General features: G+C 34.2%; 1 protein-coding gene across 11 annotated transcripts in view; it reads left to right on the forward strand.

Annotated features, from left to right (window-relative positions):
* The window catches only part of LOC106096281 (protein kinase C, brain isozyme), a 189,763-nt gene extending 183,322 nt beyond the window's left edge, over positions 1–6,441 (forward strand). For all 11 annotated transcript variants that reach the window (XM_059370406.1, XM_059370410.1, XM_059370409.1 and 8 more), the window contains one exon: positions 1,733–6,441. In XM_059370406.1, coding sequence (XP_059226389.1) covers positions 1,733–1,885 — 153 coding nt within the window. In that variant the 3' untranslated portion in view covers positions 1,886–6,441. The remainder of the gene's footprint in view (positions 1–1,732) is intronic.
* Positions 6,442–12,196: the final 5,755 nt, after the last annotated feature.

Consider the following 12,196-nt stretch of genomic DNA (forward strand, 5'->3'; position numbering starts at 1 on the left):
AGAATATAAAAAATTAAATCAAATTAAACTAAAATAAATTAGGATTGATGGCGACGTGCAAGATAAATGTCCCGATTGTAACCAGGGACCACCCGATACACGTCACCTGTTTAACTGCTCAGCCAAACTCACTCGACTCAGACCTAAATTCCTGTGGACGCACCCCATCTTAGTCGCAAAGTTCCTGGATCTTGACACTCAACAGAATCAAGCAGACGAAAGATAGACCACAGCAAACTGCTACAACAACAACAACAATCTATTAATACATAAAAATTAATTTGTAGTGCTTTGTTAGTTTATTTGTCTGTTCCGTATAGACTCAAAAACGGCTGAACTGGGTCCGAATTACCGCACACGTGATGAAGTGTGCTTTCGTATCGAATGAAACTTCATATCATATTTAATGGATGTTACATTTTAATGTCAAATTTTTTACGAATTATGATCGATTTGAACATTTGGGATTTTAAATTTCTTAAATCTTCGTTCAATAAAGAAATGGATAATTCACAATAGAGAGATTTGCGGTAATTCGGCCCCTGATTTTCATGAAATTTTTACATTTGGTGAAAATGGGGTACTACTTTTTTTGATATCGGATGAGGGGGCGGACCCTCCCCCTTACCACAAATATCAAAAATGGCAGATCTCGGTGATGGGTGCACCGATTAAAGCGAAATTTTGTATGTCATCTTTTGGTATCTGAAAAACACGAAATTGGTATACAATTTTGGGGTCAAATAACCTGGGGGACGCCCCATCCCAAAACCCACCCGAACGGACATGTTTACCGATTGGGCAATATAGGTGTCAAATGAAAGGTATTTAAGAGTAGAGTACGAACTTGGTATACAAATTTCACACTAAATGGTCGAGGGTCCCCCACCACAAAAACCCCCCAACAGGACACTTTGTTGTGGATTATAGCAAAAAGGGGCTCCAATCTGATATCTGTTTTATGTCCAAATGTTTCAGGGACGACTCATCTTATACACTCCTCCTGAACCACACATATATACCGACTATAGCAATATGTAGCTTAAATGTGATTTTGGAAGTACAGTATGAATCTGATATCCACTTTTGGGGGGAAAGGGTTTGACTACTCAGATTACCAACAAAACCAAGAGCATGAAGTAGATCTAACTTCCAAACTTTAATGGGGGAGGGTCCCCTTACCCTATTTTCAAAAACACCAGAACTCGGAGATGGATGGAGCGATTTACGCGAAATTTAGTTTGTTTATAATAACTCAAAAATATAAATTGGTAATCTCCAAAGCCCGCCAAATGGAAATTTAAACCAATAATGACAATATGGGACTCATAGGTATTTGAGACTAGAGCACAAAACCCCCCATACCGGACATATTTACCACCTAAAGCAATATAAGGATCAAATGAAAGGTATTTGGGAGTAGAGCACCAATTGGGGCAAAATATATGAAAGGCCGTACCAGCACCCTCAAACAGGGATTTTTTCTTCACCGTGACAGTATTGCTCGAAAATAAAATAAGAGAGTGAAAGAAGGCGCACCCAAAACACCTCTAAATCGGACATATTTATCGACCATGGTAATATGGGATTCAAAAAAAGTGATTTGAGAGTAGAATACGAATCTGACGTCCAAATGTGGGACCAAGTGTTTTTTTTTTTTAATACAAATTACTTTCCTAATATCCTCTTTATTATTTATACAAAATTATTTTTCTTTTTTCTTTCTTTGCAGAAACATCGCAAGGATGTCTCCAACTTTGATAAACAATTCACTTCAGAAAAGACCGATTTGACACCTACGGATAAAGTTTTTATGATGAATTTGGATCAATCGGAATTTATAGGATTTTCGTACATGAACACCGAATATGTGGTGCCCACATAAATGTCAGGCTAAATGTTGACAACAGGATAGGCATTTAATAGGCAAGAAAATGACTGAGTGCTGGCAAGAAAAACGGTTTAAGGACAACAACACACAAAACAGTCAAATAGCAAAACAACAACAAAAAGGACTGTAGACGTTGGCCAAAACGTGAGGAATGATCACTCCTAAAAAATGATATTGTTTATAATAAATATTATTATTTATAGATTTAAAATTTTTTTAATTTTGTTTTTGAAATATAATTTCTAGTGTAAATTTGTGAAAAATATTAGTTTTTATAAAACAAAAAAGAAAAAAAGACAGAGCAATATTATTAACAGAAGAATCTTGAAAATAATCCAATTACGTTATACAACAGTTAAGAATTATTTAAATAAATTTCTTTTTTGGAATAATTCATATGTTTTTATACATGTATATGTTGAAAATTTGTATAGGATTTTTTGTGTTTTTGTTTTTCTTGGATTTTTGTATGTATATTTAATTTGTTACATATCAACCAACAATCGACCTTAAGCAATATTAGTTTATCTCTCAAATTCCAAAAGAACAAAAAAAAAATAACGAACGAACGAATTTAAAAATATATTTTCAAAAGATTTTGTTTCTAAACCTTCGGATTTATTAAAAAAGCGAGAAACATTTTTTGTTTTTAAAAATGAATAGTAAATTACTTTAGCATCCATTTAGGGCAGAAAATAGAGAAAGATCGGATGCGAATATCTATAATACATTCCGAAAAGTCATTTCACAGCAAAACCCCATATCATAACATACTCATAGCATACACAGCAAGTTTTAATATCCTAGTATGAAAATAATACATCAAGTAAATTTGGAAAAAAAAGAAAAAACATTGGAAATATCTGAAAAAGGATTTAAAGCTAAAGGTCTGAAAATGAATAGCCACAGGGCTGGGACACTTATCTTGAGTGTCATTTATGCAGTTAGTATTTAAGAACATTTTTGAAATTTTTAAAATCTCTTTTAGGTGTTTTATAACAAAAACAATAAAAATTTAATTCTACGTGTATATCTTTCGGCCTTCTAAGCATATCTTTTACAATATTATCCACACACTGATGGTAAAGATGGCATTAATAAGTATCTTTTTGAAAACTGTCTTCAATTGCAAAACGAAATTTTAAAAGCTTTTTAGATGACTATTCTAAATTTGTAGACTCTCCATTCTAACCATAGCTTCCACGCCTTATTAAACACAAGAAAAAGCCTATTTTTTCCAAAAGAATAATTTAAGGAAAAAATTATTGCAAATGCTTTTCATCTTTAAGGATTTTTTTAACTGTTACTTTCTTCCACAACTATTTTTTATTACATTTTTAATTTCAAATATCAAGTGTTATTAAATTTTTGTGTTAAAGAACATTTTGTGTAACTCTTTCTTAGGAGAAAATTTCATTAAAAATCTGTCTTTAGAGATAATTTAGTTAAATTTTTGACTTTAGAGAAAATTTCATTAAAATTCGGTCTTCTGGGAAAATTTCACAAAAAATTTGTTTTCAGAGAAAATTTCATAACAGATTTTGTCTTTAAAGAATATTTTATTGAAATTTTGTCTTTATAGAAAATGTCATTAAAATCTTGTCTTTAAAAAAAATTTTATTGAAAATTTTATCTTTCGAGAAATATTCACTGAAATTTTCTCTTTAGCGAAAATGTCATTAAATTTTGTCTCTATAGAAAATGTTATTGAATTTTTGTCTTCAGAGAAAATGTATGGAAATTTTGTCTTCAGAGATAATTTCATTGATAAATTTGTCTTCAGAGCAAATTTCATATAATTGCATATAGCTCCCACTTTGTACTTAAAGGGTAGGTGTAGGGTATTATACAGTCGGCAATGCCCGACTTTTGTCTTTCCTTACTGGTTTTAAATTAAAACCTTATTTTAATTTTATGTTGCTTTGGAGAAGATCTTAATGATCGCAGACTTCTTTGCAATGATCAGAAGATACCACAACACCAACTTTTGGTTAAGAAAGTCTCATCGAATACTTTTAGGTGTGAAGGCATCAAGGGCCGTACGTTGGTAGGTTGTACTTATATCGAGTTTATTGCGAAAACGAATTTTATAGTACACTGAATACGACAACAACCAAGCTCAGCACCTTGTCTGCTACACTGATAGAAAAATTAAGGTACTTTTCCAATACCGCCTGGTATTATTTTGTTCGCGTCATCGGCAAAATTGTTAATACCATTTGCTATCAATTCAATACCGCCTGGTATTATTTTGTTTGCATCATTGGCAAAGATTTTAAATACCATTTGTTATAAATGCAATACCAGACAAAGGAGGCTATTAAGAATCAACAGAGTCACATTTGTATTCTTGTCATCGCGCATTTATTGTCCGATGTCGTCGAAATTTGGAACAGTGAGTAAAGTTAGGCCCCTCGACATTTTTCTGCAATATGGCACAGATCGGTCTAGATTTGGATATAGCTGCCATATAGACGAGTCTCTCGATTTAAGGTCTTGGGCCCATAAAAGACGCATTTATTGGTCTATTTTGCAAAAATTTGGGACAGTAAGTTGTGTTAGGCCTATCGACATCCTCCTTCTATTTGGCCCAGATCGGTCCAGATTTAGATATAGCTGCCATATAGACCGATCTCTCGATTTAAGGTTTTGGGCCCATAAAAGGCGCATTTATTGTCCGATTAAGTCGAAATTTGGCACAGTGAGTTGTGTAAGGGTCTTCGACTTTCTTCTTCAATTTGGCTCAGATCGGTTTAGTTTAGGATATAGCTGCCATATAGACCGATCTCTCGGTTTAAAGTCTTGGCCCCATAAAAGGCATATTTATAATCTGATTTCGCTCAAATTTGTCACAGTGACTTATGTTCGGCTTTTTGACATTTGTGTCGTATATGGTTTAGATCGGTCGATATTTGGATATGGCGACCATAAAGAACAATATTTTGTTCTGCAAAATTAAACAGTGATTTGTATCTATTAGACCACACAATATCCGCGCATTCGCAATTCGGTCCAAATCGGACCATATTTCGATAAAGCTGCTATGGGGGCATAAATTATGCATTTTTCATCGAATTATAACGAAAGGTGGTTTACATATATCCGAGGTGGTGGGTATCCAACGCCTTTTTACTTGTTGTTATTATTGACACAAATAATTAAAATAAAATTAAATTAAAATTATTTTCAATGTTTTTTTTTGGTCAATTAGGGGATGGAATAATCAATAACGGTTTGGTTCTAAAACCAACAACGTCTGGTGCTAAAACCAATAACAGATTGGTATTAAAACCAGTACCAGTTCGGTAATACTAATCATTTAATGTTTCATCCATACCATCAGGCATTGTTTTTGTACCATACAGTTTTGCTTTATTATTAATACTGTATGGTACAGAAATGAGCCCGTTTGGTATCAACTTTTCTCTGGGTATAGTTGCTCATTTTCTAATGCATGTTTTTGTGTGTATTGTAGTGATAGTTTTTATTGTCCACGCAACCACAATGAGCTCCATCGTAAACACATTTCACTGTGCATCTTTCGGAAGATGTATCCATAGCTTCGGAAGCTAGACAAAGGCAACATCTCCCGCTGTTGCCCTAAGTGTCTAGATTTGAATCCTGGCCGGGCTCCGCCGAATTTTCATTTCACAGGTTATTTTGCCTATCAAGGCTACAGAAGATGAGAATACAGAAGGGATGGAATGTATTCAATTATAGTGCACACATTACAGATCGCATTGTAGATAGGGCTTTCTTGAATTTATACAAAGATTTTCATATCGATGCACACAGATCTTTAAATTCTACATTTAATCACATTACAGAAATATCTTCTGTGGTTTTGTGGCCTCAAAATGTCGTTTTTGCCGGGCTTTAATAGATCCAAAAACGATTCTTTTTGATTTATTTATGTGTTTGACTTATAAAATTTAACAAATAAAGGTCAAGGATGGTTTTTTTCGTTTTAGCCATTCATAACTATTACTTAAAACTTGCGAATCAGCTAAATTCATGCTTCACCTCATTTTCCATGAAAATTAAATATTATTACGTTTCAATTATGTTAACTAATTGTTACTACATGTAATAAATTCAAAAGGATACTTACCATCTTAAGATGAGCTCTTCAAAAACATTTCGCCTTTTATAGATCCATATATAAAACAGTAGAATATGGTTTCTCCAACAATCAAAAACAAAAAACATAACACCTTGGCAGTCTGTTTTAATATTAAGTGAAAAAGCACAATGTAACCTTTAATATATGATTAAAGATATTTTCTCTCATTTTTCCATTTTCATCAAAGTGACACTGAAAATAGATTAAAAAAAAAACAAAAACAACATTGAAACCAAAAAAACTTTAAAAATCGTAAAAAAAACGTAATAGCAAAATTTTTCAAATAACTTTATTTCATAACTTAAAAATAAAACACAGCTCGCCCATAATGTTAGCCCCTGCATTAGGCGAGCAGGAAAAAATGTTTTTCTAAAAGAAATAAAACAAAACTCTAATATAAAACTAAGAAAAATCGCTGAATTTAAAATGTGTTTATTTTTTTGAATTTTTAACTTTGATGTTAAACCTCTACAAATAAAATATTTGTAACGGTAGGAGTCTTCAAGTACCACAATAAATTAAATAAATTTTAATTAGAACAAGATAAGAAAGAAAACAAAACAAAAACAATAAAAAGAACAAGAAAACAGAAAAAAAAATAATAAAAAATAAGAATTTCCTAATATACCTACAGATACGAGTACATACATCTAACATTACAAACATTATAGGACATGAGTTAAGCTTGAAGAAGGCTTTATCAAAAGCATTAGAAGGTTTCTCTTATTGGGTTTAAGGAATTTTGAAAGAAGTTGGAACCCATGAATAATCAATAGAAAAATGCTTATGAAAGACTTTTAAAAGAATAAAGGAAATGGGTTGTTCACATTTTTTAAGTCGAAATTACACAATCAGACATGTCATATGAGCTGCTACTTTCTGTATTCATAGGACTTGTGTTATGTACGTCAGTAAATTAAAGAGGGCGCTCTAATCGGCATGTGATGATCCGTTGGTCAAAACACCTATTCGAAGTATCGAAATAAGCATTTAAGTGTTTGGGCTTTCTTAAGCGGTGCAGGAAGTATTTCACCTCTTCCGATCTTCTTAATATCTACACTACCTACATCAGGCCGAGTATGGAATATAACTCTCAAAGATGCGCAGGAGCTCCAAAATCATCCTTGCAGCTACTTGACCGGGTTCAACGGAAAGCGATGATATTGATTGGGGACAGTAGAATATCCAACTCTATTGCTTCTATTGAACATATTCGTCTTTCGTTAGGATGTTCACCAGGAATACAAGACTTGCCAGGAACTCACACCCGTTTGTAAGTGATTGGCTAGTGAACCGAATCATGCATTATCGAGAAAATTTATTTTTCGCCCGAACCATACGTATGTGGAATCGACTTCCGGCTAATGTCTTTCCCACCGACATTGACGTTCAGAGATTTAAGACGAATATCAATAAACACTACTCCCTCTATGCGCCCCTCCAATCCCTAGCTTCCTAATTGCAATGCACTGCATGTATAGAGGACTTCCCTTGCGTGTTGGTTATGTGAGAAAATATGTATTCTCATGTGTATTGTTCTTAGACATGTGTCTACATGTATGTTCGATGAAATGGAAGCTCGATTTAATCGAAAAATACATTTTTGTTCAAAAATCCATTTGTCATATTAAATTTTTCGTACGTTTACACCATGTGTACAACTGCCAGAGTAGTTATTTTTGAAATTACATATCACATGTCTGATCTTGTAATAGGAGCTTAAGATGATTTGTATGAATCGGAACTTATGTGAGTTTATTCAAAATTAAATGTATTTTTTATTGGTTCTATAAAGGGAAATCACGATAAATGGGAGGCCAGTCTTCGCATGATACCGATAACTAGCCAACTTTGCACTGAATAGAACTAAAGGGTGATTTTTTAGTTATTAACTTGTTTAAACAGCTCACACACATCTTCAGTTTGGTCTATAATTTAACCATAAATCGTCTTACAAACAAACAACGCCTGCAATTATTGAATTTTATTATAAAAATTCGTGCTCTGTTAAAAAAGTTCATCGCTCGCTTCTTTCATGTCACGACGAAGCTCATTTTTTGCGCAATGGGTACGTAAAGAAGCAGAATTGTAGATTTTGGATTGAAGATCAGCCAGAAGCATTGCGATTGCTTCCAATGCATCCGGAAAAAGTCACAGTTTGGTGCGGTTTATGGGCTGGTGGCATCATTGGACCGTACTTCTTCAAAGATGATGCGAATTGTAGCGTAACTGTGAATGGTAGAGATGTGAGATGATATCCAAACTTTTTTTTGCCCAAAATGCAAGAGCTTGACTTGCATGATATGTAGTTTCAACAAGGTGGTGCCACATGCCACACAGCACGCGTAAGAATAGACTTATTGAGAGGCGAGTTCGGTGAGCATTTTATTTCACATTCGGGACTGGTCAATTGGCCGCCTAGATCGTGCGATTTAACGCTCATGTAGCTCATGTCTAAACAGACAAGCCCGCTTCAATTGACGCATTGTAGGACAACATTGAAGCATTTATTCGTGAAACACCGGCCGAAATGTTGGAAAGAGTATGCCAAAATTGGACCATTTGAGGCGCAGTCACAGTCAACATTTGACTGAAATAATCTTCGAACATTAAATTATATGGACCGTACTATCGATTCAAATAAAGATTTCCTTCATTTTTCTGAATTTTATGTGTTTTTTTTTTTGAAAAACTTTTCATAGCTCTTAAAAAATCACTTTTTACAATAAGACACTGCAAGTATCTCCATAAAGGAACACAGTCTTTCCAGTGTCTAACTTTTCAAAAAGAGTTCAGTGAAACACTTTAAATTTTTTTGAAACAGGTTTCAGAAGCCACATCTATTCTGTAACTGTAGCCACAAAGAGGTTTGTAATGCAGAAAGTTTTGCCATTATTTCTAGCTCTACAATGGCAAACTTAGGCAAACTCTGCATCTACTTGGAAAACAGCTTACCTTTGAACAAATGATACTTATACATAGCTAGTGAATTTTTATTGTTTTCTGATGTTAGAGCCTCTTGTGATTGGTCACTACGTTTTGGCAATTAACGAGTACTATCGTTATATGGTTTTATCAATATAGTTTTCACTAAATGATGAGAAGATTTATTACAAAAAAATCGTAACTTGTGAACGGTCCCTTATTGAGAAACTTTTTAAAGAAAAGCTATTCTATACACAGAAAAAAAATGACACAGAAAAACAAAAGAAAGATTTCCATCCCAAAATTTTGTTGATTTAAAAAAAATATTAAATTTATAATTGATTCAAGATAATCGATGAATCAATAAAAACTACAAAAAATTTATTATTTTTTTTTTAATTTCTAAGTTAATTTAATTATATAATTTAGTTTTTTTGCTAATTTATTATTAATTTTATGTGTTTTTTTGAAAATCTATTTAAACCTTTAAAACAACATTAGGTACGTCTTTTCGAAGTTGAACTAGCCAGTTTGACTTAAACAAAAACGCACATTCCAATAATAGGTCTGGTCGCGTACTTTTCCAGTAAAAATTTGCAGGAGAGTAAGAACAGCCTTTACACTATTTTTCTCTTTATTTGAATTATTAAACAGCTGAATTTCGTAAAACAGCTGTTCGATGCAGCAAATTTCTGATGGGAAAAAAATCCAGTAGAAATTAGCAATCTCCCAATTACCAAACACTCAATATTGTGCTCGCTCTCTTGCACTGTGCCGCTCTCTCGCACTGTAACGCTTTCTTGCACTGTACCGCTCTCTCGCACTGTACCGCTCTCTTCTGCTGGGAAATAAAGTACGCGAACGACTTCCAAAAATAAAGTACGTGAACGACAATTTGTGCAAATTTGCGCAAATTTTTGATACACACGCATAATGTGTTACATCTCCTGAAGATGTTGAATTGGGAGATTGGAATGTGATGTCAATATAGCACATCATCGTTGTCTGCTATATGTACGTTACAGGCCATATAGCACACAGTCGTTGTATGCTATATGGACGTCCAAGTCCTATAAGGTATATCAGAAAATCCCCCTAAGGCCTGCCGTCGTTGACCTTCTACTGCAAAATTCTTAACTCATAAGCATGCGGAGCATCCTCCGAGACACTAAAATTGATGTTATTAATATGTACGAGGGTAATCCCAAAGGCAGTCGACCTGATATATAGATGGCGGTAGTAGTATGCAAATACTTTCATGAAAAGTTGCAACCTTCTAAAATATATGTTCTGCATTTTTAAATTGGAACACTCAGTAGTATATGATCTCAGTTAATGTGTAAATATGCAAAAAATGGTCAGCCACCATTTCGATGGCAAAGCTCTGTTTGCTTTAGCACACACCTTATACGCCAGATTAATTTTAATTTTCAATCTTAAAAAAATGGAAAAAGATTTGCTAGTAATGAAGAGGTGAAAATTGTAGTTGATGGTTATTTTGATCTCGCCTCCATAATGTATATATATTCTGGATCGTCTGGACATTCTGAGTCTATCTCGGCATGTCCGTATGTCGAAAGCACGATATCGGTCGAACGCGTAATTTTGAAATTTTGCACAGATACTTCTTATTTATGTAGGTCACTGGTGATTGCAAATGGGCCATATGGATTCAGATTTGGATATAGCCCCCATATAAACCGTTGCCCCGATTTGACTTCTTGAGCCCTTAGACGCCTCAATTCTCATTAAATTTTGCTAAAAATTTAGAAAAAAGTCTTGAATTATAACTTCTAACATCCATGCCAATACCCATGATCCGAATCAGTCCATCAACAGATATAGCCCCAATATAAACTGATCCCTCGATTTGACTTCTTGAGTCTTTAGAAACCTTAATTTTCATCCGATTAGGTTGAAATTTGGAACAAAGACTTGAGTTATAACTTTCAACATACATGTCAAGAATGATCCAAATCGGTCCATTACCAAATATAGCCCACATATAAACCGATCTCCGGATTTGACTGCTCGAGCCTTTAGAAGCCTTAATTTTCATTCGATTTGGCTGAAATTTGGAACAAAGACTTGAGTTATGACTTGAGTCATCCATGCCAAGTATTATTTGAATCGGTCTATTAACAGATATAGCCCCCATATAAACCGATCGCCGGAATTGACTTCTTCAGTCGTTCGAAGTCTAAATTTTCACCTGATTTCACCTTTCGTCTGCTTGATTCAGTTGAGTGTCAATATCCAGGAACTCTGCGTCCACAGGAATCTGAATCTGAGTCGAGTATCGTGTGGTCCCGGGTTACAATCGGGACATGTGGCATGTGGGGAGAATGTGTGACGCCAAGGATTTTTGGACACTTGATGGTCGGAATCATCGACCATCACAGTCAGCTCGGTATTCACCTCACGCGTTTTTGTAGTGAACAATGTGGCTGAAGATTTGGTGGCAGATATCTTCAGATTTCTTGCAGCGAAATATGAGGCAAGTTTCAATTACAATTTTCAACCGATCTGCATAAAATTTGGCACAGGTTGTTCCGTTACAGATTTTAACAAATCTGCAAGGTTTCATCAAAATTGGTTCAGATTTAGATATAGCTCCCATATATATGTATCGCCGGATTTGTACTTAAAAGGCCGTAGTAGCTACAATTTTCAACCGATCTGCACGATATTTCGCACCGAAAGTTTTGTTACTGATTTTAACATATCTGCGAGATTTCATCAAAATCGATTCAGATTTATATATAGCTCCCCTATATATGTATCGCCTGATTTGCACTTATACGGCCGTATTAACTACAATTTTCAACCGTTCTGCACAAAATTTGGCACGGGTTGTTTTGTTGCTGATTTTAACATATCTGCACGATTTCATCAAAATCGGTTCAGATTTAGACATAGCTCCCATATATATGTATCACACAATTTGGACTTAAATGGCTGTAGTAACTACAATTTTCAACCGTTCTGCATAAAATTTGGCACGGGTTGTTTTGTTACTGATCTTAACATATCTGTAAGATGTCATCAAAATCGGTTCAGATTTGGATATAACTCCCATATATAAATATCGCCTGATTTACATTTATATGGCAGTAGTAACTAAAATTTTCAACCGATCTGCCCAAAATGTGGCACGGATTGTTTTATAACTGATCTTAACATATCTGCGAGATTTCATCACAATCTGTTCAGATTTAGATATAGCTTTCATATATATGTATCGCCGGATTTGCACT

The sequence above is a fragment of the Stomoxys calcitrans genome, chromosome 5 (assembly GCF_963082655.1).
Source record: "Stomoxys calcitrans chromosome 5, idStoCalc2.1, whole genome shotgun sequence".
Taxonomy (NCBI): domain Eukaryota; kingdom Metazoa; phylum Arthropoda; class Insecta; order Diptera; family Muscidae; genus Stomoxys; species Stomoxys calcitrans.